The 24534-nt window shown below is 42.3% G+C and overlaps 1 protein-coding gene across 1 annotated transcript in view; it reads left to right on the plus strand.

The window, feature by feature from the left end:
- The window catches only part of OCA2 (OCA2 melanosomal transmembrane protein), a 264425-nt gene that overhangs the window by 207778 nt on the left and 32113 nt on the right, over positions 1 to 24534 (plus strand). The window contains exons 22-23 of the mRNA XM_075200107.1: positions 12824 to 12917; positions 19829 to 19922. Of these exons, the coding sequence (XP_075056208.1) occupies positions 12824 to 12917; positions 19829 to 19922 (188 nt within the window). The remainder of the gene's footprint in view (positions 1 to 12823; positions 12918 to 19828; positions 19923 to 24534) is intronic.

Below are 24534 nucleotides of genomic sequence, written 5' to 3' on the forward strand. Positions count from 1 at the left end.
TTTGAATTCTGGAGGACACAGAGAAGTTTCTGTTGTCCTGCAATTTCAAAATGAGTGATTACCCAAAGAACAATCAATGTAGCTCAGCAGCTCAACACATTTCCTTTTATGGGCTGATATCACCTGGAGGTGTTCCTACCTTAAAACTCTTTCCCTTAAGTACCTAAAATATATGTATGTGTGTGTAAACATAAATAATATATATAAAATATGGGTTGGATATGAAATCCTGACAGAAGAAATACTGACACTTATCCTGCCATGAGGCTAAATGCCGGCATTTCAATTTGCCCAGCATTGATGAAATACAGACCTTGGGATTGCTGACAATGCCGATATTAAATCAGCAATATCCAGCGGGTCCAGTAAACAGTCTTATAAATAAATACATTTATTTTAAAAAGTGCATCCACACACCACCAGTCATATTAACCTCTCCCTCATTACTGCCCTGGATGCTGTCGCCCCGGCCTCCTCTGTCCGCCAGCGACGCCTCATTACCCAACCCTGGCACTCCAAACTCACCCGCTTCCTCCAGAAGTGCTCTCGCACTGCTGAACGCCTCTGGAGGAAATCTCGCTCCCTGGCCGACTTCCTTCACTTTAAATTTATCCTCACCTCATTCTGCTCCGCTCTCTCCCTTGCTAAACAATCCTTCTTTAGGTCCCTCATCTCTTCTCAGTCCTCCAACCCCCGCCGCCTCTTTGCCACCTTCAACTCCCTCCTCTCTCCACCCCCCCTCCTATCCCGACTTCCCTCTCAGCTTCTGACTTCGCCACATTTTTCTCTTCCAAAATCGAGGCCATCAGACTGAACATCTCCTCCTCCCATCCCCCTCCATCCTCCCTTTTCCCCTCACCTCTCCCCAACAACCAACTCTGGTGCTCCTTCTGTCCTACTTCAGGTGAAGAAGTTCGCTCACTTATTCTATCCTCTCCACCCTCTGCCTGTCGTCTCGATCCTATCCCCTCTCGCCTCCTCCGCTCGCTCTCTCCCACTGCCTGCTCTTACCTAGCCCACCTCTTCAACCTATCACTCTCCTCTGGCGTAGTCCCCTCCTCATTTAAACACGCTCTCATCTCTCCCATCCTCAAAAAACCCAATCTTGACCCCAACTCTCCTGCTAACTATCGCCCTATCTCACTTCTCCCCTTTGCCTCTAAACTACTTGAAAGGATTGTCTGCAGCCGCCTCACCAGACACCTCTCGGACTATTCCCTCCTCGACCCTCTCCAATCTGGTTTCCGCCACCTGCACTCCACCGCAACTGCCCTGGCCAAAGTTACCAATGATCTACTTTTAGCCAAATCCAAGGGTCACTTCTCCCTACTCATCCTCCTCGACCTTTCTGCGGCCTTTGACACCGTAGACCACCCCCTCCTGCTACAAACCCTCCTCTCTCTTGGCTTATCTGGGTCTGTCCTCGCCTGGTTCACCTCATACCTCGCTAACCGCTCCTTCTCTGTATCCACGTCTGGCTCCTCCTCCACCCCCTCCCCTCTTCCTGTCGGAGTCCCTCAGGGCTCTGTTCTCGGCCCTCTACTCTTTTCACTCTATACCTCCTCCCTTGGTGCTCTCATCTCCTCCTTCGGTCTTCAGTATCACCTTTATGCCGATGACATCCAACTCTACACCTCCTCGCCTGATCTTTCCCCCACCCTCCTCTCTCGTGTATCCGACTGCCTCTCTGCCATCTCCTCCTGGATGTCCTCCCGCTTTCTCAAAATTAACATCTCTAAAACTGAACTCATTGTCTTTCCTCCCCCCAGGCTCCCCTCCCACCACGACCTCTCTATCACTGTCAACAGCACCACCATCTTTTCTGTCACCCAACTTCGCTGCCTGGGCGTTACCTTCGACTCCTCTCTCTCTTTTGCACCCCACATTCAATCCCTCGCCCAAGCCTGTCGCTTCCAGCTTCACAGTGTTGCCCGCATCCGGCCCTTCCTCTCTCAGTATGCCACCAAAATCATCATCCACGCACTCATTATCTCCAGCCTCGATTATTGCAACCTCCTCCTCTCTGGCCTCCCCCTCTGCCACCTTGCCCCCCTCCGCTCTATTCTCAATGCGGCTGCAAGACTCATCTTCTTCTCTCGCCGCTCCTCCTCCGCATCCCCCCTCTGCCTTGCCCTTCACTGGCTCCCCATCCCCTACAGAATCCTTTTCAAACTCCTGACCACCACGTTCAAGGCTCTTTCCCAGTCCACTCCCCCCTATATCTCTAACCTCCTCTCCATTCACACTCCTGCCCGCTCCCTGCGCTCGGCCAATGACCGTCGCCTCTCCTCCACCCTGGTCACCTCTTCCCACTCCAGAATCCAGGACTTTTCCCGTGCAGCCCCCCTTCACTGGAACAACCTCCCTCGCTCCATCCGTCTCTCTCCCAATCTAAGCTCCTTCAAACGAGCACTTAAAACTTGCCTCTTCCTTAAAGCCTACCATCCTTCCACCTAACCCATATTCCCCTCTCTCCTCCCGGCCCCTTCTCCCTCCCATATGCATCAACTGACTTCCTTTGTGCCTGGTCTGTTTACCCTCCCTTAGGATGTAAGCTCACTTGAGCAGGGCCCTCTTCCCTCCTGTATCCATACCTGTTCTTCTGCTCCGTCCTTACTGCATTAGCCTGCCTGGAGCCTCTGAAGTTTGGTATTTATTGTTTATTGTTTATTGTTCAGTAATGTCTTACCCTGTATAGTCTACTGTTTTGTACAGTGTACGGCGCTGCGGAACCCTTGTGGCGCCAAACAAATAAAGGATGATGATAATAATAATAATAATAATAAATACGACACCCCTCGTTCAAATAAAAATTTGTTTAAAAAAACATTCATAATTACCAACTCTCTTCTTCTTTGCGATCCAGTCTTCTAAGCTTTTACTCCAAATTGCGTTATTAAAAACCAAAACCCCCAAAAAATATATCGAAGTGCGTGTCCAAAAAAAAAAAAACTGACCGCTTGATCCCCAAAATAATCTATGCAGAAAATGTTTGGCAAAATAACAAAATCTACTAGACATGCTGAAACCGCTTCTGAATACAGAAACAGCCCACGCATAATGAAATCTAACAGCTGGCAGGTCTAAGACATGGGGAGTTTAGTCACTGACAACATTTCCACAACAACTCCATAGGAATCCAGCCCCATGCTGACCAGTCTGGGGCTGGTTGTCGGCATGGTAGGGGGCCCCCTGCTGCAGCTTCTCTGGCTGGTTAAGCCTAGGGCTATATGTAAGAAAATCGAGGGGACCTCATGCTGTTTGTCCAGTGGCGGATCCAGGGGGGGGGGGCGCGATCGGGGCGATCGCCCCCCCCCCCAGCAGGGGCTTGCTGCCGGCGGCTGCACAATATGTGCAGGTCCGCTCGGCAGTGACAGTGTGCTGCCCGGCTGCTCTGATTGTGTTTAAAACACAATCAGAGCAGCCGGGCAGCACATTGTCACTGCCGAGCGGACCTGCACATATTGTGCAGCCGCCGGCAGCCTTGAAGTCAAAAAGGGGGCGGGGCCTAAATCGCCCCGGGTAGGATAATTTTCTAGATCCGCCCCTGTGTTTGTCTCCCCAATTTTCCTGCAAGCTGCACAAGGGTTAATATGATTTGTTAGGAGGGAGGGGGGGACGTTTTTTTTTTTTTTTCTAAATTATTTAGTTTTTAAGACTATTTACTGCCAGTGGCTCCTGCGGCTGTACAGGCGCTGGACCCGCTGGAATTGCTGTTTAAATGTCGGCATTGTGACTGTCATCAAATTCACTGTTGCCAATCGTGAGAGAGGGAGATTATTTATTGCAATTTTGTGTCTTCCTAAAATGCAGATTTTTTTATTTTGTTCTTTAAATTGGTAAAATTATCCTGTTATTAAATCCAACGGTCCAATTGCTGGAATTCTTGGACCTTACACCAGTAAGGGCTTTCTGTTACGCTAAACACAACATTGCCTTAATAAGGATTCAACGCCCCATTTCTAACACCTGGTAATGATGAGTAAGCGCATTATGTATGGTTATAGAGATTACAACGTTATTTTTTTTTTTTATATGATTTGGTCTGCCTGGCTTATGCCCTTTGCCCATCAGAATCTTATTAAATGTTGACTTTTTCATGTGTGCTTCTTTCCTTTAACTCCTAAATACCTTAATTCTTGCTGCAAGTATATTTTGATCTTCAAAATTCAATAGAAAATAACTTTGTAAATTATCATATTTGTCATAATCTTGTTTTATTTTTTATTTATTTTTTCTTGTATAATGCTTCAAGTGATACATGCTATTACAAATAGACTGCATAAAATATTCTACTTACACAAATTGTATGAGCCTAACAGTATCTTACATATAAAATTCATGTCTTTGCCCATTGGTGTGAATTTCTGACATAAATGGTTAGACTTGAGTTGGCGTAGACATTTGGGCATTTTGTCTTATACAAAAATACAGATATGCGGGTAGACAACCCAGCCTGTATCCATGACTGCTAATTTAATTTTGGCTAAGTAGTCTTAGGCTTGCAATCCAATTCTCTTAATGTAGCCAATATTTTTAAACACTATTGTTTTAAAAGAATTCTTATTAGAAATATTGACTTTTTCCTGCTTTTATATTAAAAAATTAATCAGTTTTATGTTCATAAAAAGGCCACAGCTGTGAAGAATGATTTATTAGTTAATTACTTGTCTATAGCAAACTATACAAGTTAATGTCTTGAAGGTTTTCTGTTAAGGTAAATGAGGCAAACATAAAAAAAAAAAAGTAAATATAGTGCACAAATCTTGAAGTGCTATCACTTATCTGTACTTGAGAAATATGGTAAATATGAAACTCATCCATCGGTGTTTGTCCTCCAGACTGAATAGATAATCCCTTCTTGTTCCTCAGTTGCTTGACCAGTCTCATGTGATGCATTTATGCTATTTTGCCTGTTTGTAATTCTTAGCCCATGCTATCGACGAACTTAATATTAAAATATTTCTTTATTTCTTTTAATAAATATATCTCAAAACCTTTTGCGTGCAGCCTATGCCCCTATTTTTCTGGTATCTCTCCTCTGCACCCAATACCAATAACTTTCTTGTCCTCTTAACTATTTACTCTCTTAATTGGCCCCTGTCCCATTAAATCTTACTTTCTTATCACTGTATATGAGTATTATTTGTTATCTTTTTAAATATTTTTTTCTTCTAGTACCTTCTTCTCAGTATTTCCTCACAATGTTCTGGGTCTTATTTCTTTCTTTGGTCCTCCTCTAAATGTCCCATCACAAAATCCTGTTTCCTGTTTTTCCCTCCTGTATCCTTTTACTAGTCTCCCTCTATCTCCTTCTCTCACTTTTTACCACTCTGTTCCCTGTTTCTCCTGCAGGGCCGTAACTAGGGCTGTGCGACAGGGGCGACCGCCCAGGGCGCAGCACTGAAGGGGGGCGCCATTTAGGAATATTTTAGGTTAATTTGGTTAAAATTGAGGGCTAGGGGGGCGGCATTTGTCTTTCTCGCCCAGGGCACTAGAATTCTAAGTTACGGCTCTGTTCTCCTGTATCCCCTGTGGGAAATGGTGGTGTTAAATCTCGCTTTTAGACTTGTATTGACTTTTCAGGTATTCTTCTAGACACAGTGAGGCTCAGGTAAAGTTGAATGCATATTGTGGTGATGGCGTATAATGCACTTTTTTTTTTTTTACATCTGAGCATGTGCACAAAGTACTAGTTTGTAGGTGTATTATATACCAACAACTCAATTTGCATGCAACTTAAAATGAGCCCCAGTGCCTCTACCAGAGTCAGTTTCACTCTTCAGGTTGTGTTTTTTTGCAGGGTCCACAAGGGGTTGATTATGGGGAAACCCCTATCTGACTCCTTAAAAACCGTTTGTAGGAACACACACAGCCGCTCACAGGAAAATGGGATAGGCCATATGCCAAGATTATTAGTATAAAGACCCATAACCTATGGCCTAACACCTAGTGACTAGTGGGTGGATTTTTTAAATTATTTCTTGCAACAATTATATTGAGTGGTATAATAAGAGTTTATGGATTAAGTGTAGCAAAAGCAAACACTTGGAATATATGCAATTTAGACAATATAATTTAAATGTCAAATTGTATTAATAATGGAATGCGATTGACAGCAAAATGGACAATAACATAAAATAATGCAATAGCCATACACAGGTAATAATGAAGTAATAATGGTAACTAACTCTCAACCTGCACCTGCTAAGACAAACAATGCAGTCTTTGAAAATGTCTCTTCTAGGTGAATATTTTAGAAAATGCAGAAAATAGTGATAATGAGGATTATAGTCCCTGTATTTGTCTAATGTGAGGAACGTTCATGTATGAGCATACTATATGCTCACTGTGTGTGACGACAGGAGATTCAGCACACACAAACAGGTAAAGTTCCTCAACTGGTGTGACTAGTATAGTAAACAGAGGTGGAGTAGTCCCTTTAAGCAATAATTACTACTGAATGCATGGTAGGAGTAGGTGAGGACGGAGTAGTCCCAGCAGTGTAGGACAATCCAAAGCAGTACCTCTGTCACAAATAGGAAAATAAGCTGGTTACACCCACATGCAGTGGATTCTGACCACCACTGGAAGATCACAGAATTATGTGTATTTGAGTCAAAAATCTGGAATGCCCTCCAGTGATTTTCTTCACCATATGGCAATATGAAGGGCGCAACATAAATATCAGCAACAAGAAACTGGATTAATGGCAAAGAAACAAGAAAGCCAGCAAACTACTGGAATACTCTTGGACATTGTCTGGATCTCTGTGGTATTGGTACTCCCTTTACTGCTATGATGTCTTTCTATCTCTGTTCCTCTGGGCTGGTATCTTGTTCTCTTGCTTTCTCACAGGATCTTGGTTCCCTCTGCTTCTCTGGCAGCTTGTACAGTACCCTTGATAGGCAAACTCTAGCTATATGAGTCCTTTATGGAAGTGGCACTCCCATCTGGTGATTGGCTCTAATTCTCTTGAAGCCTTGTGTGACAGACTTGCAGCTTTCTTCACTAGTTTTCTAACCTTGTCTGTTAGTGCAGAAGTTCAATCTGTTGCTCTGTGAGACTCGCAAGAAAAAATATTTAAGCTTCTTATGTCTAAGCACAGAGACTCTCCAGTAGAGATGGGCGGGCTCGGTTTAGTGAAAATGAGGCAAAACGTCATTGTGACATCGTCGGACCTCTGAACTCGCAGGTTTTGGAATCTGTAAATACTGCCCTCCACCGTGTTCTAGCGCCATTTGAGAGAGGGATACAAAAGGGGTAGGATAGAGTATAGAGCAGTTTGGCAGGCAAAGTGATAGAAGAGAGAGGAGGGTGGTAGCAGTGTTAGAGAAAGCTTCATTGCTGAATTTCTCATTGCTGAAATCCTAATATACCAGTCATTGCACTCTTTTTTTCTGAATTTGCACTACTAAGTGTAGGGTCTAATATACAGTTATACACCCAAATAGAAAAGCTGCGTTGGTAATTTTGTCATTGCTGAAATAGTAATCTACAAGTCCTTGCAGGCTTTTTTTTTCTTAATTTGCACTAATAAGTGTAGAGTCTAATATACACCCAAAGACGAGTGCTCCATTGCGAAGTTATTGATAACTAGGAAGACAAGCAGGCTTGTCTTCTGAATTTGCAGGCAAATTTCTGGCAAGCCAAATAGCGTCCTTAAAGCAGTTTATTAGGCTCCAGGCCTCCTGGATTGCCCCAATGATGTGGGTCCCAGGAAATAATCCATAAAATACTGAATGGTATGAAAGGCAAGTTCTGGGCACACTGTCCTTATTTTCATGTTCCAAGGCATCCAACAGTGCCTGTGCAGAGGGGCAGTCCCAAAAAATATGCTGTGCTGTTTCCCTTCTGGTGATGCAGAAATGGCAGTGGACATATTGGCACAGGTTCCGGGAGTGCATGAATGTTCTCAGAGGCAGACATCCCTGGATAGCCATCCATGCACTGTCTTTGTGTCTAGTAGTCAGCCTCTCAGAGGCCACATTCTCCCACACGTGTTTTGTTGTGTTTGTTATCTGCACCTTACATGAAAGGTACCTAACTAAATTATAATTTTGTGGGAATTGGGGCTGATTCAAACCTCACTGATGAACTGGCTTTTTGCTGGGAATTTCAATGGCTCTTTTTAGTGCATTGTCTGGCACCCTGGATTGGTGTGTGTCTGATAAAAGCACGCATGCCGGGGGATGTCAGCGCTCGTTGCCATGTATTAGCTGTAGAATTACCTCAGTTATCGAAGAAAAAGGTGGAGCGATCAAATGAACCATAACTGGTTTCATGATCCAAGGACAATTCCATCTTGCACCACTTTTCTTTTCTGCTACTGCTGTGTGCCAATGTGTCCTAGATGTGCTAGGAATTGCTGTGTGTTTGAGTCATTGCTCTGTCGCTGCAGTATTGGTCCTAAAGTGTATGAAAATAATAATGTGACCTGTGAGGTGGTAAAAACTGACTGCAAATTACTTGAAATTAGTGTTAGTGAGGTTAATAATAATGTAGGATAAAAAAAAAACAGCAAAATTATGTGATGCAAAACCAATACGTGCAAGGGCGGTTTTGGCAAAACCAAAACCCGAAGGTAATCCAAAACCAAAACACAGGGGTCAGTGAGCATCTCTACTCTCCTCTAATGAGGATATGAACATGAGATAACATAAATATCTATTCAAAATACATAAATCTTAACTTAAATAAACAAAATAATATACAAAAAAGTCAATATACAAATAGTCCATCTCACTGCAGCTAGTTCTTAGGGTCTATTGCTCACTGTATTCATAGACACGTACACAAAAAGGAAACAGAACTGCACTGTGCAGATTGATCACTGGATTAATAAATACCAATACACATTAATAAATTTCACAAAAATAAATGTGAAGAGAGGGTCTGTAAAACTTAATTTTTAATCACTATATATACATGTAAACATTATCAATAGGTATTAGTATGCAAATATGAAGCGATGAGGATAACTCCAAGCCCAGTTCCAGTAATAAAATCCAAATAAAGCCAACTCAGTCCTAAAAGACCTTGAAATAGATATATTCTCCTGAGGAATTCCAAAAGTACTCACTATGAAAAATAACACTGGAATAGCAACACATGGACTTTCATTGCTTAGCAACACTGGAATACAGCAATCTGTTATATGTAACAATAAACAATTCAGGACTGTGGAACAATCTATTACAGTATCATGGAAAGAGATGGGGAAAGGGTAATGGGAAAACCGCTCCGCACAGGATAGTACCCTACCTCACTAATAGATATACTATTACGTGGGGGGGTGCTATGGTCATGTGTATAAGCATACAATACAATCCAAAAGAGGAAAACGAGAATTATGACCTAAACAAGCACTCCAGGTACATATAAGTAATGGATTAATACATATTATTTTTATTGGTATACATTAAAAATGGTACGTATAGATATACCACACAGATAAAAAAGCGAAATATAAAAAAGAGATTATAGTGTTGAGAAATATAGAGTTTAAAAATAAGTTGACCCTGTGGTGGAGCCGATCAGAGTTTATAATATTTCCAAAAGGAAAATCACTGATATAGGATCTCTTGTGGGAATATACAACACAAATTAGTCCATAGGTATCAAGATAGAATGGCAGAGATTAAACGTATTCTGCCTAGTGACAGCGTATCACTTGTATAGCCCTCAATATTTAGTATTGGGTATAATATAAACTGTACATGGCAGTATTAGCCTAATATACTCCCCACATATAGAGATTTTATCAGATTACCATGTATCTTAACAAGTATTAGAGATTCATAAGGCACGAACCCTATCTAACTGGAGAATGGAAAGTGACAAGAACACTGCTGCCCCTGTTTAAGTGTGAGCAATGGCGCTGGATATCCTGGGACGGGAGGTACTTATGGAATCCAAAACCCTCGAGATCCGACAACTCAACGATAACGTTTTGCCTCAATTCAGATCCGGGATGCGCAAAAGTACAGAGCCAACTTAAGAGCCTACTCAGATTCCCTAAGTTCGGGTGGGCTCAGTTTTCAGTAAACCGAGCCTGAGCATCTCTACTTATAACACTTTGCATCTTTCCAGTCACATTGAGATAGAGCTGTCACTTTTCTTCACAGTATTACTACTGCAGCTGACATGTCTGACCTTGTTTATAATAGTGTTCCAATTACCTTTCACATTGTTATCACATATAGCTGAAGTGCTCAAACTCCATTCAAACTCCTCTGACATTTAGTTATACGATAACAATGTTTCCCTTTTAAATATATAAGTTTCTTAAGAGTTTGCATGTCCTTTGGCCCTTTCTTTTCAGAGCAGGAAATATTTCTCAATACCTATTCCAAGAGAAGTACTATTCCCAAATCTTTGATCTCAAAATGTTGCTTTTAGTTTTTTAATAATGTTGCCCTTGCTCCTAATCGCACATTGTTCAGGTAAATTAAGAAATGTATACATTTGTTTTCTTACTGTGCAGATGGGGTCTGCTTTGCTCCTTGTGAATCCTCCATTTCTATAATCGTACGGTTGTCCTTCATTAAATAGGTTTTCATGTATCTGGGGTATCCCATGAAAGTCAGAGACTTGCTGCCAACTACTATGGGGTCTATTCCAATTGGCTTTTGCACAATATTATTAAGCAACTCCAAAGGCTCTATTCTCAGTTATTATGGATGGTGGCAACCTTGTAGGTTTTGGTTTAATGCAGCAGTAATTGCTGATTCAGCTATTTCATTGAGTATCAATTTCTTGTAGAGAGTGGAAACATTAGCGCCATTGTCTTCACTTTTGAGTTCATGACTGCTGTTCTCTCAGCTAGGCGTTCAACATTTGTTAAAAGTTTGAAATGTACTTTTTTAAAGAACTGTTTTTGTTTTTTTCCCAGAACTTGACACAGTGGAAATAGACCTGATAATTTCCTTTCACAATGACACTTTACCCATTTGCAAGGAATAATTTCTCTTTTGTGTCAAAAGCATTTGTAATGTGCCTCATTGCCCTGTGTTAGTATATCAATTTGATGAGCATCTTTCTTGAGTAATTTTTATTCAATAACATGTACATTGATGAATGTGGGGTACCTTATACTTAAGCATTATATAAAATTATTATTAGGGTTACTCCTTGCTTCATATAACATGCTATTCCCCAAAATGGATATATAGTGTGTGTGTGTGTGATATACATATATATCTATATATCTCTAGGTGTGTGTGTGTGTGTGTGAATATATAGATAGATATCTATATATATATATATATATCTGTGTATGTGTGTATATTTAATATCATCATTTTTATGCACTTTTCTTTGAAAGTTGTGGTATTATTTGCTCAATACATTCACCCATTCTGCGTGAATAACCACAATATATAAATGCACATATAATATCAAGTGCTGGAAATATTTAACTTGAGGGCATGAAGTTTGCTCAGTTAACTTCTCGAATCATACATTCTTTATTTGACCAAGCAAAGAAATAATAACATTGATGCATTTGTTATTTAAAAGACCGGGACAAACCTAGCTGTGCTCTGTTGATCCATGCTAGTGTTTCTCTCTTCTTCATTTAAATCATGCTGTGTCTGGACTATATGCCCAGTGTAGGCATCATTTAAAAAAAATATCCAGGGACCTTATTTCTGCAAAATCAAATTAATCACAGGCCAAAGGGGCAGCATGTAATGTACATTGCATGCTGTGCAGATTTTCTTGGGGTGTTGTCACAAAGATGGAAAGGTATGGTTATCTGTGTTTCCCAATATAAATATGCATTGAAATAAAGCATACATGCACGGCATGCTAACACAGCACATTACACCTATACTTTGTCGAAGTCGTATAATTGGATGAACGAATGTATATTGGTTAATATTGTTTTGCCGTGTGATCGCAATGCGTACGCCACGTAACACAGATCCGTACGTCACCTAACACAGCGCGTGGTGCGATCGCACGGTAAAATACCACGCACACACTCGCATTACAACATTTAGTTATTTATATAATTCATATTCATATTGGTTCCGTTACACTGTAATTTATGAGCAGATAGCATTTGGTTTATTATTAGTTTATATAATAAGATTATATGTGCACTTCAGTGATATATATGGTTCAGGTTGTGGGAAAGGTGGCATGTCTGGTATCATACTGAAACCCTATTCATCAGCAGCTGTCCGGTGCAGTCGGCGAAGAGATCGCACATTGCATACTTTAGTTATTGATATTAGGGAATGAACCTTTGTATGATGCTGTCCATGAAAGGAGCAGACCCCCTAGAAAGAAGACCCCCACCTTTGGATTCCTTAGATTGAATCAGCCTATGGCCTGTTTGCCCTAGAGATACCCTTTGTCTGGACCTATAGAAGCAAGCTACGTCATTTGCATTGTTCTCTGTAACACTGAATGAATATATATATATGATCACAGCTGCAGCTGCCAGCCAGTCTACTCTGACCACAGTTATCTAAAAGATATACTGTTCCATTCGGACCCATGGAAGTGCAGCGATTGCAGCGGTATGTATGTATTTATCTTTTGGTATTGTCTGTACTGTACTTTATCATAATATAATGTATTGAATTGTTGACTATTTACATCTGCTAAAATAAATCACTTTGTGCGTTAGAAACACAATACAATCGCTTGGGCAATGCTTATTTGAAAACGATAAAATTACTTTAATAACTTCAGTATGTTCCTTTATATCATACAATAGAAATGCACAATACACCGAGATGTACAAAAAGTATAATATATATATTTCAACCTTTTAAAATGATTGTTGTTTTTATTTACCTATTTCCCTTAGATTCCAGTTTTAATAAACTTAAGCCAGGATGCAGATGTCAATCTTCCAATTAAGCCACTTATTTTTGCCCTAGCCATTGGTGCTTGTTTTGGAGGTAAGACTCAAATACATTGGAATTATTGTGTAAGATTGTACAGACTTCACTGCATAATCAGTGATTATTGTCTTCAAGTAAAACACGGTTTCCTTTCACTAAGCTGTAATACATTGTGTCACATCTGTATCCGAGAAAACAAGTTGGGTACCTCTTACTAGGGATGTGTGGAGATCTCAGTGTTTTTGTTCTTAAACCACCCTCAAGTTTTGGTTTTGGTTCAGGATTGCATTAGAAGTGGTCAAAAACAGGTAAAATCACGTAGTTTTGATAGTTTTTTGTGCCTACATTAGTATGGATATCATTAACATTAATTTCCAGTAATGTACATATTTTCTAGGGATGTGCACCGGCCACTTTTGGTGTCTCGTGTTTTGGATTCGGATTTGCTTGAGGTTTTGGGTTTGGATTTGTTTTGCAAAACACCTGACGAAAGGTTTTGGTTCGGATTTAAGGTTTTGGATTCGGATTTATTTTGAAAAAAACATAAGTGTTAAAATCAAGTTTTTTGGTTTATTTTCACTCCTACGCTATTATTAACCTCAATAACATTCAATAACAATCATTTCCACTAATTCCCAGTCTATTATGCAGAATCAGTGAACTTTGTAATATTGCAGTACCAATGGACTTATACTGCAGGATTGTTTTTGGATATTTTTTTTTAATTTCTTTTTTTTATAACTTTTTTAAAAAAAAATTCGGGCTGGGCTGTGTCCTTCTAAGGGCATTGTTAGTTCCCCAGCACAGCACGAGATATAGCAGGACAGAGGACCACCTAACACAACCTCCCTCTACCCTGATCAATGCCCGAGTGAAGATGGCGGCGGCTAGCGGGGAATTTATAGGATCCGAGTATCGCGAGATCTGACAGCGGGATTATGACTCAGAGCCTCGGTTTCAGTTTTGCAATTGGCGGGAATACCCGGATCTGTCTCGAAACCGGCTCGGATCGGCAACGTTCGGGTGGGCTCGGATTTCAGATATCCGAGCCCGCTCATCTCTAATATTTTCTAATGATCACCTCAGAACTGCCAATATTTTCACCAATATTGGCCAAAGACTGCAGCAAACTGGCTGTCTAAAATTAGTACCCCAGCAGCGGCACAAACACGTGGCGGTTTAAAAACAAATACAATACCTATGAAACATAATGGCACAACAGTGGCAGATAGGATGGCGGTTTAATTAAGTAATGGACTTCTTTAAAACATATAGGCAGATCACTGGCTGATAAGATGGTAATTTTAGAAGATATCCCAAGATGGGCCCACCCCACAAGTGCAATTTTAGGCTGTACGTAGAGGGCGAGTCACACTTAGCAGCCAATGGGCTAAAAGGCAGCTCTACTAAAATATGGCTTTACCACCAAGTTTTGTCTAAATCTTGCATCATCAGTTTTGCCCTTTGACATTTTTCTGTACCTGAAGCAGAGAAGCAACCAAAACTGACCCAGTAATGAGGGAATAAATATAGCAAATAGTGGTCCTTCATTTCCATCATTTACTGCGCTTGTGAGCTTAACCACACGTGTGGAAGTCATTTGGACAAGGCACTTTATCTTTGGTAACCTAAATTTGCTGTATCTGTACCTCCTCCTATGTTAGACAAGTACAAATCATTGGTATGGATAGGTAATTGCTGTGCAATTGCTTTCTTGGCATGTTTTCCTCTTTGTGAATACAACGTTTTTTAAAGACCACTTTCTTTTATCTACAGTTGTTTTTCCCACTTAAACATTTAGTGAATATTATAATCTTTTTATACAATCTTGATTGGCTGCTTATCTACTAAGTAGACAGGCTTACTGGACACTAACACATTTTGTCTTTTGGAGTGATCTGTTTAGTATACGCTGAAAAAGGGAGGTTTAATAAAACTGCACCTTAATAAATTTCCATATAGGTAAGAATTCATGTGAGTTTCCTTATACCATTTTGTTTTTCCACCCTTGCATAAACCACAGATTTGTAAAGTGTCCTGGCTGCTGTTGTCCCTTGGACATTCTCTCTCTCTCTTTTTGGGCCTTCTTACATGAATGTTCAGTTTTGGAGCCAGTCTATTCTACTCAAATTACAGTTGTAAATGTTTTTTTGTTTTTTTTTATGGACTTGACATATTATATCCTACTCCTGACTTGTTCTTTTTCATAACCTTTTTTTAGTGTTGATCATTGCCAAAAATTGTCAAGAAAATAAGTTTTGATTTCATGATATAAAAAAATGTTAACTTGAATGAATATTTTTATTGCCACTGTATTCCAGTGGCTATAATTTTAAAAATCATTATTGCAATTAGTCATTTTTGAGTAGTGTTACCCTTGAGGAACAGCTATTAAACACTCATGCTTGTACATTTCAAGGATGTTTGCAGTTAAACTTCTCCTTTGACATGCATTAACGAGAAGTGATAGGGAGTTCAACCAGATTAGTAAGGACACCCTAGTTTGCAAAGTTTACTTTTTCATGCTAGGTTTTACAAAGGAAAGCATTTTAACAAAGCATCTCACAAACACTCAACAAAAAAATGCTTAGCAAAATAATAGTATATCATTTCTAGGATAATTATATTTCAAGCATAATGTCTATTTAATGGTGATATTTCACAATAATGTTTTTGCAATGCCAACTTCTGCCCAAACTAATTGTATTGCCAACTCTGTAATTCAGTGTGGTCCAGATGGTTTCTATTTATAGAGCACAACATATAAATGTTGCTTTTTCTGAAAGTGTACAATAGATGTTTTGTAGTCATTTTCCAAATGCTTTTAGGCCTTACTTTCCTTGCTATAATTTCCTCTTGTAAATTGTTTGTATAATATACTACTTTCAACACTTCAGTATGATATGAAAAAGCGTACAATAAGTAGTGTATTAATAGATACCACTAGAGACATAAGGTGAGGTCTGTGCAGGAGCAGGTTGAAAATGTGATGGTTGGATATGGTTAGAGAAGTGTGGTTAAATATTACTGAAAGCTGGAGATGACGTTTAGTATGGTGGAGCAGAATTTTCGAAGGTCTTTTGAAGTTGTGTTGATATTTTAAATTTAATCTTGAGCTGGTGAGATTAAAGAGTTTGGCAACCACATTTTAAGTGGTGACAGTATGTTATGGAGTAAGGTCAATTCATAGCACTGTAATAGTCAAGGTATCCTATAAGCGAGTAATTCAACTTCTCAGTTGCAAGATGTGTAACAAAAGCTCAAATTTTATAAATGTTGCTTCCAAAGAGATGAGAGGAGAATGAAGTAATGATCAAAGTTTACATTTAGGAAGGAAGTCTGGCATGTTGGTATCATGAGATCATTATTTGCTAATGATGAAGAATTAGAAAGTAGATTTGGATGTGGATATAAAATGAATTTTATGTTTAGGACAAATCCAATTCTAAATACCATTCGAGCATTCAAGATGAAATATTTAATAGGAATGTAGTGACCAGAGATTGAAAGGAAATAAGTTGTATGGGAAAGAAATAAACAAATTTGAGGTCTTGAGTGGTTAATTTGGAGGAGATAAGGTGTTTGACTATCAAAAGCTGCCAAGGAACATCTAGGACATAGCAGGGATTAAGCATTTGGTCACTTTAGTTATAGCCGTTTTAGTTGAAAGTTGTGTGCAAGTAGGGTGGGTCCAGTGTCGGACTGGAGCTTGAAGGGCCCACCGGGGAATGCAACACTAGGGGCCCACCAAAGGGGGTGTGGTCAGCCATCATAGAGGTGGGACCAGACACTAGAGGGGGAGTGGTCATTCCACGAAGGACAGCTAGCACCTTAGTGCAGTATATAAAGAATGCAGTGTGTGTATAAAGAATACACAGTCTTGACCTGCCCCTTAGATTGGGCAGAACAGTCTGTGTGGAGTTTGTATGTTCTCCCTGTGTTTGCGTGGGTTTCCTCCGGGTGCTCCGGTTTCCTCCCACACTCCAAAAACATACTGGTAGGTTAATTGGCTGCTATCAAAATTGACCCTAGTCTCTCCCTCTCAGTCTCTCTCTCTCTGTCTGTGTGTGTCTATATTAGGGAATTTAGACTGTAAGCTCCAATGGGGCAGGGACTGATGTGAATGAGTTCTCTGTACAGCGCTGCGGAATTAGTGGCGCTATATAAATAAATGATGATGATGATGATGATGATGATGATGATGATGATGATGAACAGTCACCAAAAATCACGATTGTCCCACTAGACCAGGATTGGCTAACCTGTGGCACTCCAGGTGTTGTGAAACTACAAGCCCCAGCATGCTTTGCCAATATATAGCAGCTTATTGCTGGAAGGGTATGCTGGGACTTATAGTTTCACAACACCTGGAGTACCACAGGTTAGCCAAACCTGCACTAGACTCAGATCATTTGACAGACTGTCCTACCTGCTGTTGTCACGTTTACCACCTGTGGATGCTGGTTTCTTTAGTTGCAGCTTGTCTGGATCCTGGAATGTTGAGGGCTCTATTTGGAAAAAATAATGGGTACATTTAGAAACGTCAACCATCCCTGCCATTAAATAAACAGCACCCGCATTTAATAATTAGGCCTCTATCCAGCCTCAATATTAAAGTAATAGTGCTCACATTTAATGAATAGATCTATTTCCCTCCAACCAACCCCAACATTAAATTAATAGTATTCCCATTTAATAAATAAACCTATTACCCTCCCTCCAAACAGTCCCAGCAATAAATTATTAGCATTTACGTTTAATACATCCATTTCCCACGACCATTCTTAGCATTAAATATTTATTATTCACATTTAATAGCCCCCACACTCAGCCCCACATTCAATTATAGACCCAAACCAACTCAGCATTAAAGGTCTCATCACCCCCTCCCTATAGTGTTCTCTGTGCAGCCCCCCCTTACTATAGTCTAGCATTGGCAGCCCCCCTATAGTTTAGTATAGATAGGCAGCCCCCCCTATGCCACATGGCAGTGCCCCCAAAACAATGCTATGCCACACAAGTGTGTCCGATTCATATTATGTCTGCAATAGTCCTCTCAATTCACACACATATATATATACACATACACTGATGGTGGTCAGATTGTTATGTGGACGCTGACTGTGCAGCAATCTTTGCTGTAAATGCAAACACTTTGAAAATGACACAATGCATCGCGTCCACTGTGTAGCCGCTCATGAAAGTCAATCATTGAACCGACCAAATAACAGTGCAAAGAGGACTTTCAGCACCTACATCAGCAAACTGGAAACAAATTAAGTGCAAAGCATCATGTTTGTGCAAATGTGCTTGTTTCACCACTGTGAATATAACTTTGAACTAAGGGCAAGTAAATCCAGCTGGCCCTGATAATACAGCCGGAGTGGATCTCACAGTAATCACAGTACGGGGGCAACCAGGGCTCCTTAACCCTTTGCTGTGTTTCAATTAAAAACCCTCAGCTGCTGCAATCGTGCGTCTGTCAATCATTATTGCAGGTCAGTCAGAGGCGCGGATGCCAAGAGTTTCTGCAGCTATCAACAGTGTTTTCTGTGGGGGGGGTTTTAATACGTGCACCTGTAAGAACATATATATATATATATATATATATATATATATATATATATCTCTATCACAAACAATATAAACAACTGGTTAATACTTACCCAAAAGTTGATTGTTGCAGCCTCTCTGCTCTTCTCCCTTCAGCGACGCGGGAACATCAGCTGACAGGGTGAGGGGGCGGGTCACATGATCGCAGCTGCAATCGCATGTGAAAGATGACTGGCTATCAGTGACAGCCAGTCATCTTTCAATTGTGATCGCAGCTGAGATCGCATTTGAGCAGCGGGGACGACGTGAGGGGCCTCCAGGTAAGCTCCGCCCACTGGTGAAAGGGGGTGTGGTCATACGGTAGCCGGGCCTAACGGTGGTTGAACCGGAAGCCCGCTGGGCCAGTCCGAGGCTGGGTGGGTCTATTTTGCTGAGAAAATGTTAAACGGGTAAGACAAGCAACATTTTTCTTGGGGTCAATTACTATTTTCTTAAGTATAGGGCTGATATGGTCATGTTTTTGGAGGAGGGAAATGTGCCCATAAATTGGTTAAAACTTCCATAACATGGATTGTCATCCTTCCTCCCAGAGCTACTATATCCCCCTCAAGTTTCCCTGAATTACTTTCCTCAGTTTTTCATGCCCACTGCCTTGGTCTCACCTTCACCTACAAAGCCCTACAAATACCTTTCCTCATACGATCTTCAATCTGTCTGATTGCCACCTTGACTTCATAAGTTCTGTAAAATGGTGAATTTACAATACAGTGTGGAATGATGAAGCAAAATCATAACTTGAACATTGCATCTTGGGGTCTTTGCACCGCTGCAAAACCGCTGTACAATGAGATTTGTGTGACATTTAACCAGAAATGTGCTCATCTTCAGTCAATTCATTCTTCTCTGTGGTGGTGTTGTTTAAAGTCTTCAATTAGTACTTTAGAAAAAATTCCACCAAAATAATGTGCAATATTTCACAGCCAAACATGGAAAAAGGTGAATGATCAACAGAACAGTTTACAAAGTTCTACTCTTCTCACTATATGCAATCATTTCTCACATCAGTAATGACAAGGACTTCTCTACAATAAGCAGAGTATAGTGAGACAGGTCACTAGACTGCATACAGTGGTACATCAAAGGACAGTGTAAAAGGACAATACATTACAAGAGGGCACTATGTATTGCAAGTAATAGCATGACCATATGCACTGTAATCTAATCTGTCTGAAATTGTCTACTTGTTAATATTTTTAACTGTAATTTATAGCCAGTATATTGGGAGGGGGCAACTTCTCTGCATCTTAATTTGCAATGTAATTTTTGTGCAGCTGGCATATTGCAAAATTAAAGTTTGTTTACAATCTACAGTGACGCAAACCATTAATTCCAATGTGTGTTATCTTTCCCTGCAGGAAATGGAACATTGATTGGGGCATCAGCGAATGTTGTATGTGCTGGGATTGCAGAACAACATGGATATGGATTTTCATTTATGGAATTCTTCAGGTATCATTTGCTGTTATAATTTTGTTTTTCCTCCAAAGCAAAGATAAACAAAAATAAGATGACCAAATGCATGTTTTATTTTAAAAAGCCATGGGGGTGTGTTTTTTTTTTTTTTTTCTTCCCTTCCAGATTTGTACCTTGCGTGTTCTTAATAAACACGCAAGGTATGAGACGATTACTGCTTTGTTATTGTTGGCAGGACTGTTTTTAGATGAAATGGGGACGGAGCAGAACCTAAAACTCTGCATGCTCGACCAAAAGCTCTTTCCAATTTCACATGCCCCAACGGCCACCCTAATTTTATAGCCCAGTTGCGTGCCACATTACACATGTCACATTGCCATCTACATGATATAGACCTTATTATGCAGACCTAATATTTATTTATTTTTTAACTATTACTTTGCTCTTCCCCCTCCTCTAATACAGATGGAGCGGGGTGACATTGCTCCATTGCTAAAAAAGTGACCAGCAGCTCTTGCTACATATCTCTGCAAGTCCTCAAAAACTCTACCTTGTTACAGATGTCTTAATCATTAAAATGATACTTGGCATGTAAGACTGCCATTCATCTTACGGATGGAGGAGCTATAAGAAAACATATTGCACTCAGGGACAAACGCAGGATTTGTAGAGAGGGGTTTCCAAGCCACACCGCCAGTGAGCATTGCTAACATGCTTCGGAGTGTGGCTATAATTTTAGACAATGCTTGGCTGCTCTCAGCGCAGGTGCTAGGGTTCACGGCGCCCTAGGTCCCCGCCCCGCCCCCCCCCCCCCCCGCGAACACACTAAAAAAAAAAAGGAGAGTTTACTTACCTTTTCTCTAGCTAATCCGCGCCTTCTTCACGCAGAGGCGGAGTGATGCATTCTGGGAGGGGAGGGGGGGGCGCCGGGAAAGAACTTTATTCACACTGTCTGTCTGACGGACGGTGTGATACTTTACAGATGCCCCGCGCGGACACTGAAAAACAGCGGCGGCACCCCGCCGCTACTGCAACCCTCTCCTGAGCCGCTGACTAGATTAGAAAATCTAGTCAGCGGCGCCCTGCAGGTTCCGGCGCCTTAGGCAACTGCCTAAGGTTGCCTAATGGGAGCGCCGGGCCTGGCTGCTCTCCAGCTCTTTTTATCCCCATCATATACACTACTGTTAGGGGTACACAGCTCTCACTTTTCGAGCAGAGCCGTGTGAAGCAGGACATACCTCCCAACTGTCCCTACAATCAGGACAAAGTCCTGACTGAGTGTGTCAGAACAGTTGACAGACTGTCCTCTCTCCTACCTGTTTTTGCTGCTTTCAATACTTGTCGGGGAGAGATGGCTGTGAACAGTGCAGACAGAAGTGATCTGCACACATGCTGCAAAGTGGCTGGTCCTGGTGCAGGGTCCAGCCACCTCAAACATACAGTACTCCATGCTGGAAAGGGGGGTTTCCAGGCACTAGGAAACTCCCTGGCCCCCCTCGGTTTGCCTATGGCACTATGCAAAGGGTATTTCCAAGAGTGTGAAGTGTTAATCTCAATTATCTTGTCATATTACGCTGGAAACCCTATTGAAACGACTGGCAAAATCCCATAGTAGATAAAGAAAAATGGGAAAGGTAACATGCCCCTGTCCATTTAAGATTCATAGCCATCCCATTTTAGTTAGTTCCTATCTTCTGCGGCTTGTGATTAATATGTTAAAATCTCAATAAGATTTTATTTTAGAATGGTTTAAAGTAGTGAGGTACAATGTGACCAGGGCCGGACTGGCCATCTGGCACTTCTGGCAAATGCCAGAAGGGCCGATGGCTATATGGGCCGGCCCGACTCCCCCTGTCTTCTTGGTGGCTGGAGGAACCAGCCACCTCTGCTGCGCGCGTCCCCAGCTCCCTACCCCGTTATGCTGTGCAGCCAGTTACACTGGTGAGTTTCCTGTCTTTTTTAATTTGTTTTTTTTTCTTACTGAAGAGGGGGGGGGGGGGTGCAGCGATTCTCGGGGGGTGGGGGGGTCGCGGGGGGTGCCGCGATTTTCGGGGGGGGGGGGGGTGCCCGCGATTTTCGGGCGGGGGGGTGCCCGCGATTTTCAGGGGGAGGGTCGCGGGGGGTGCCCGCGATTTTCAGGCGTGGGTGCCCGCGATTTTCAGGGGGGGGGGTTGCGGGGGGTGCCGGCGATTTTCGGGCGGGGGTGCCCGCGATTTTCAGGTGGTGAGAGCCACGGAGTGCTGGGAAAGGGGGGTGAGAGCCACGGAGTGCTGGGAAAGGGGGTGAGAGCCAGGGGGTGCTGGGAAAGGGGGGAAGAGCTAGGGGGTGCTTGGAGAGGGGGTGAGAGAGCCGGAGGGGGTGCTGGGAAAGGGGATGAGCGCCAGGGGGTGCTGGGAGAGGGGGTGAGAGAGCCGAAGGGGGTGCTGGGAAAGGAGGTGAGAGAGCCGAAGGGGGTGCTGGGAAAGGGGGTGAGAGAGCCGAAGGGGGTGCTGGGAGAGGGGGTGAGAGAGCCAAAGGGGGTGAGAGCCAGGGGGTGCTGGGAGAGGGGGTGAGAGAGCCCAAGGGGGTGCTGGGAAAGGGGGTGAGAGAGCTAAAGGGGGGTGCTGGGTAGAGGGGGTGAGAGAGCTGAAGGGGGTGCTGGGAAAGGAGGTGAGAGAGCCGAAGGGGGTGAGAGAGCCAGGGTGGTAGGGGGTGCAGGAAGAGGAGTGAGAGAGCCGGGGGGTAGAGGGTGCAGGAAGACGTGTGAGAGAGCCAGGGGAGTAGGTGGTACAGGAAGATGTGTGAGAGCCAGCGGAGAAGGTGGTGCAGGGGGTTAAGTGAGAGGGACAAAGGAGAAGATGGTGCAGGGGGCATAGGTAAAAGAAAGTGTAAAGGGAGAGACATCTTAAGAATGGGAATGTCAGGGATGCAGCCATCATAAAACACAAGTAGTAATGAAGAATGGAAATGCACAGAGCGGACAAGTGTTAAAAAAAATAAAAAATCAAGCCTTCATACTCCATTCACTTATATTTTCTATACCCCTACTCCTAAATTTCTGCTTCGACCACTGCCCTCTATTCCTGCTCCCGACTGCCTGTGTGAGCTGACAGCTGCTGATCCCTCCTCGCCCAGCGCGCCCACTAGGAGAACAGAACACAGGATGCCATAATCAGGTAAGTTCATATATTTTCTCGTGTGCAATATGTTTTTAACCATCCTTTCTTGAACTGGGGACACTACAGCGTATCCAATAATGTTTAACACTATGTATTGCTCATTGTGAAGATACCGGGTTTATCTGGCCCAGTGCTACCCAGTACCTTCTAGGATTCGTATGGTCACTCAGGCAAAATGCAGTTATAAAAATACAACAGTATATTTATTGTTATACAAACAACACTAGAATATTATATACACACAGTAAATAAATGCCAGTCAGATTTACCACATCATCTGTCCCTTACCCCAATAACTTAAGGAGATATAGTCACCTGCTGTCCAGACTTCATGACCCATGGATCCCTCTCAGCTGCATATATAGACTTGAGTTAGAAAACGACAATTCAAAACTCCATTTTGCACCTTCCTGAATGAAATCCAAGCATGAACACCCCTCCCCCCTGGAGTTGTTCCTTATATATCACAGGTCTAATTTCCACAGTCTTTCCCCTCCCTGGGCAAACCCCTGCGTCTATTCTACTTAACCATTGGTCAGTGCTGGACTAAAGGGGGGGGGGTTGGACAGGGGAGTGAAGATGAGCTGTCCTTTCAGAGAACCTCCCCTGTTAGATGGCCTGTCTTGACTAGCCTGGTGAGAACAATGGACACTAATTAGTTTTCCTACTCAGGCACATGGCAACCTGATCCCTACCCATAATCCCCCTGGCTTTACTTTAAATACAATGAATAGCAACCTTACTTCAAGTTATCAATATACAATAAACAATATACATATGTACACTGAACTACAATGTCCCCTTAGCCACATGTTATTGGACAATGCAGTTATAGTCTGGTGAGCTTGGGGAAACAAAAGAAGGCTATAAAAAGTATTTGCTATAATTCACATATCACACTCGTTTTGTCACATTCCTCCCCTACTTTTTTTAGCCCTTGTTTCCCAGTGGCTCCCTAGCCCCAAGTAATCATTTCTTACAAGTCCAAAGTTTCTGGCCTGCTGTGGTTTCTCCTGGGTCTGATGGTAAGGTAGATAGCAGTACACAGTTCCTCTTTCTCCCACCAGGGTCCCATGGCTGTAGGCATATCTTCCCACCCAGCTGGAGTGGGGGTTTATGCTGTCCTGTGTCATAAGATGAGTCAACAATAAAACTGGGCCACTCCGGTGCACACATCCATGGTAGGAGAGTTGTAGTCCACCATCCCTTGGGTGCCTTGTCCACCCTTAATTGCCCAACTGAAAATAGTCCCTTGGCCTGTCCTTTGTTTCTGGAGGCCATGCTCCCCTCCCCCACATATCCGAGGGAAAACTGCCAAGTGGCAGGAAAACTTTCTGGCACCTTGTCCGTTTGTTTCTGGCAAAGATCCAATCCCCCCTCCCCCAAACACTCAAGAGACAACTGCCCAGTGGCAGGCAAGCGTGGGGGCTCCATTAATTCTTTGCTTATGGGGAATCCTCTGTCCCCCTCCCAAACCACATGTGGGTTGG

This window comes from Mixophyes fleayi, chromosome 2 (genome assembly GCF_038048845.1).
Source record: "Mixophyes fleayi isolate aMixFle1 chromosome 2, aMixFle1.hap1, whole genome shotgun sequence".
NCBI lineage: Eukaryota > Metazoa > Chordata > Amphibia > Anura > Limnodynastidae > Mixophyes > Mixophyes fleayi.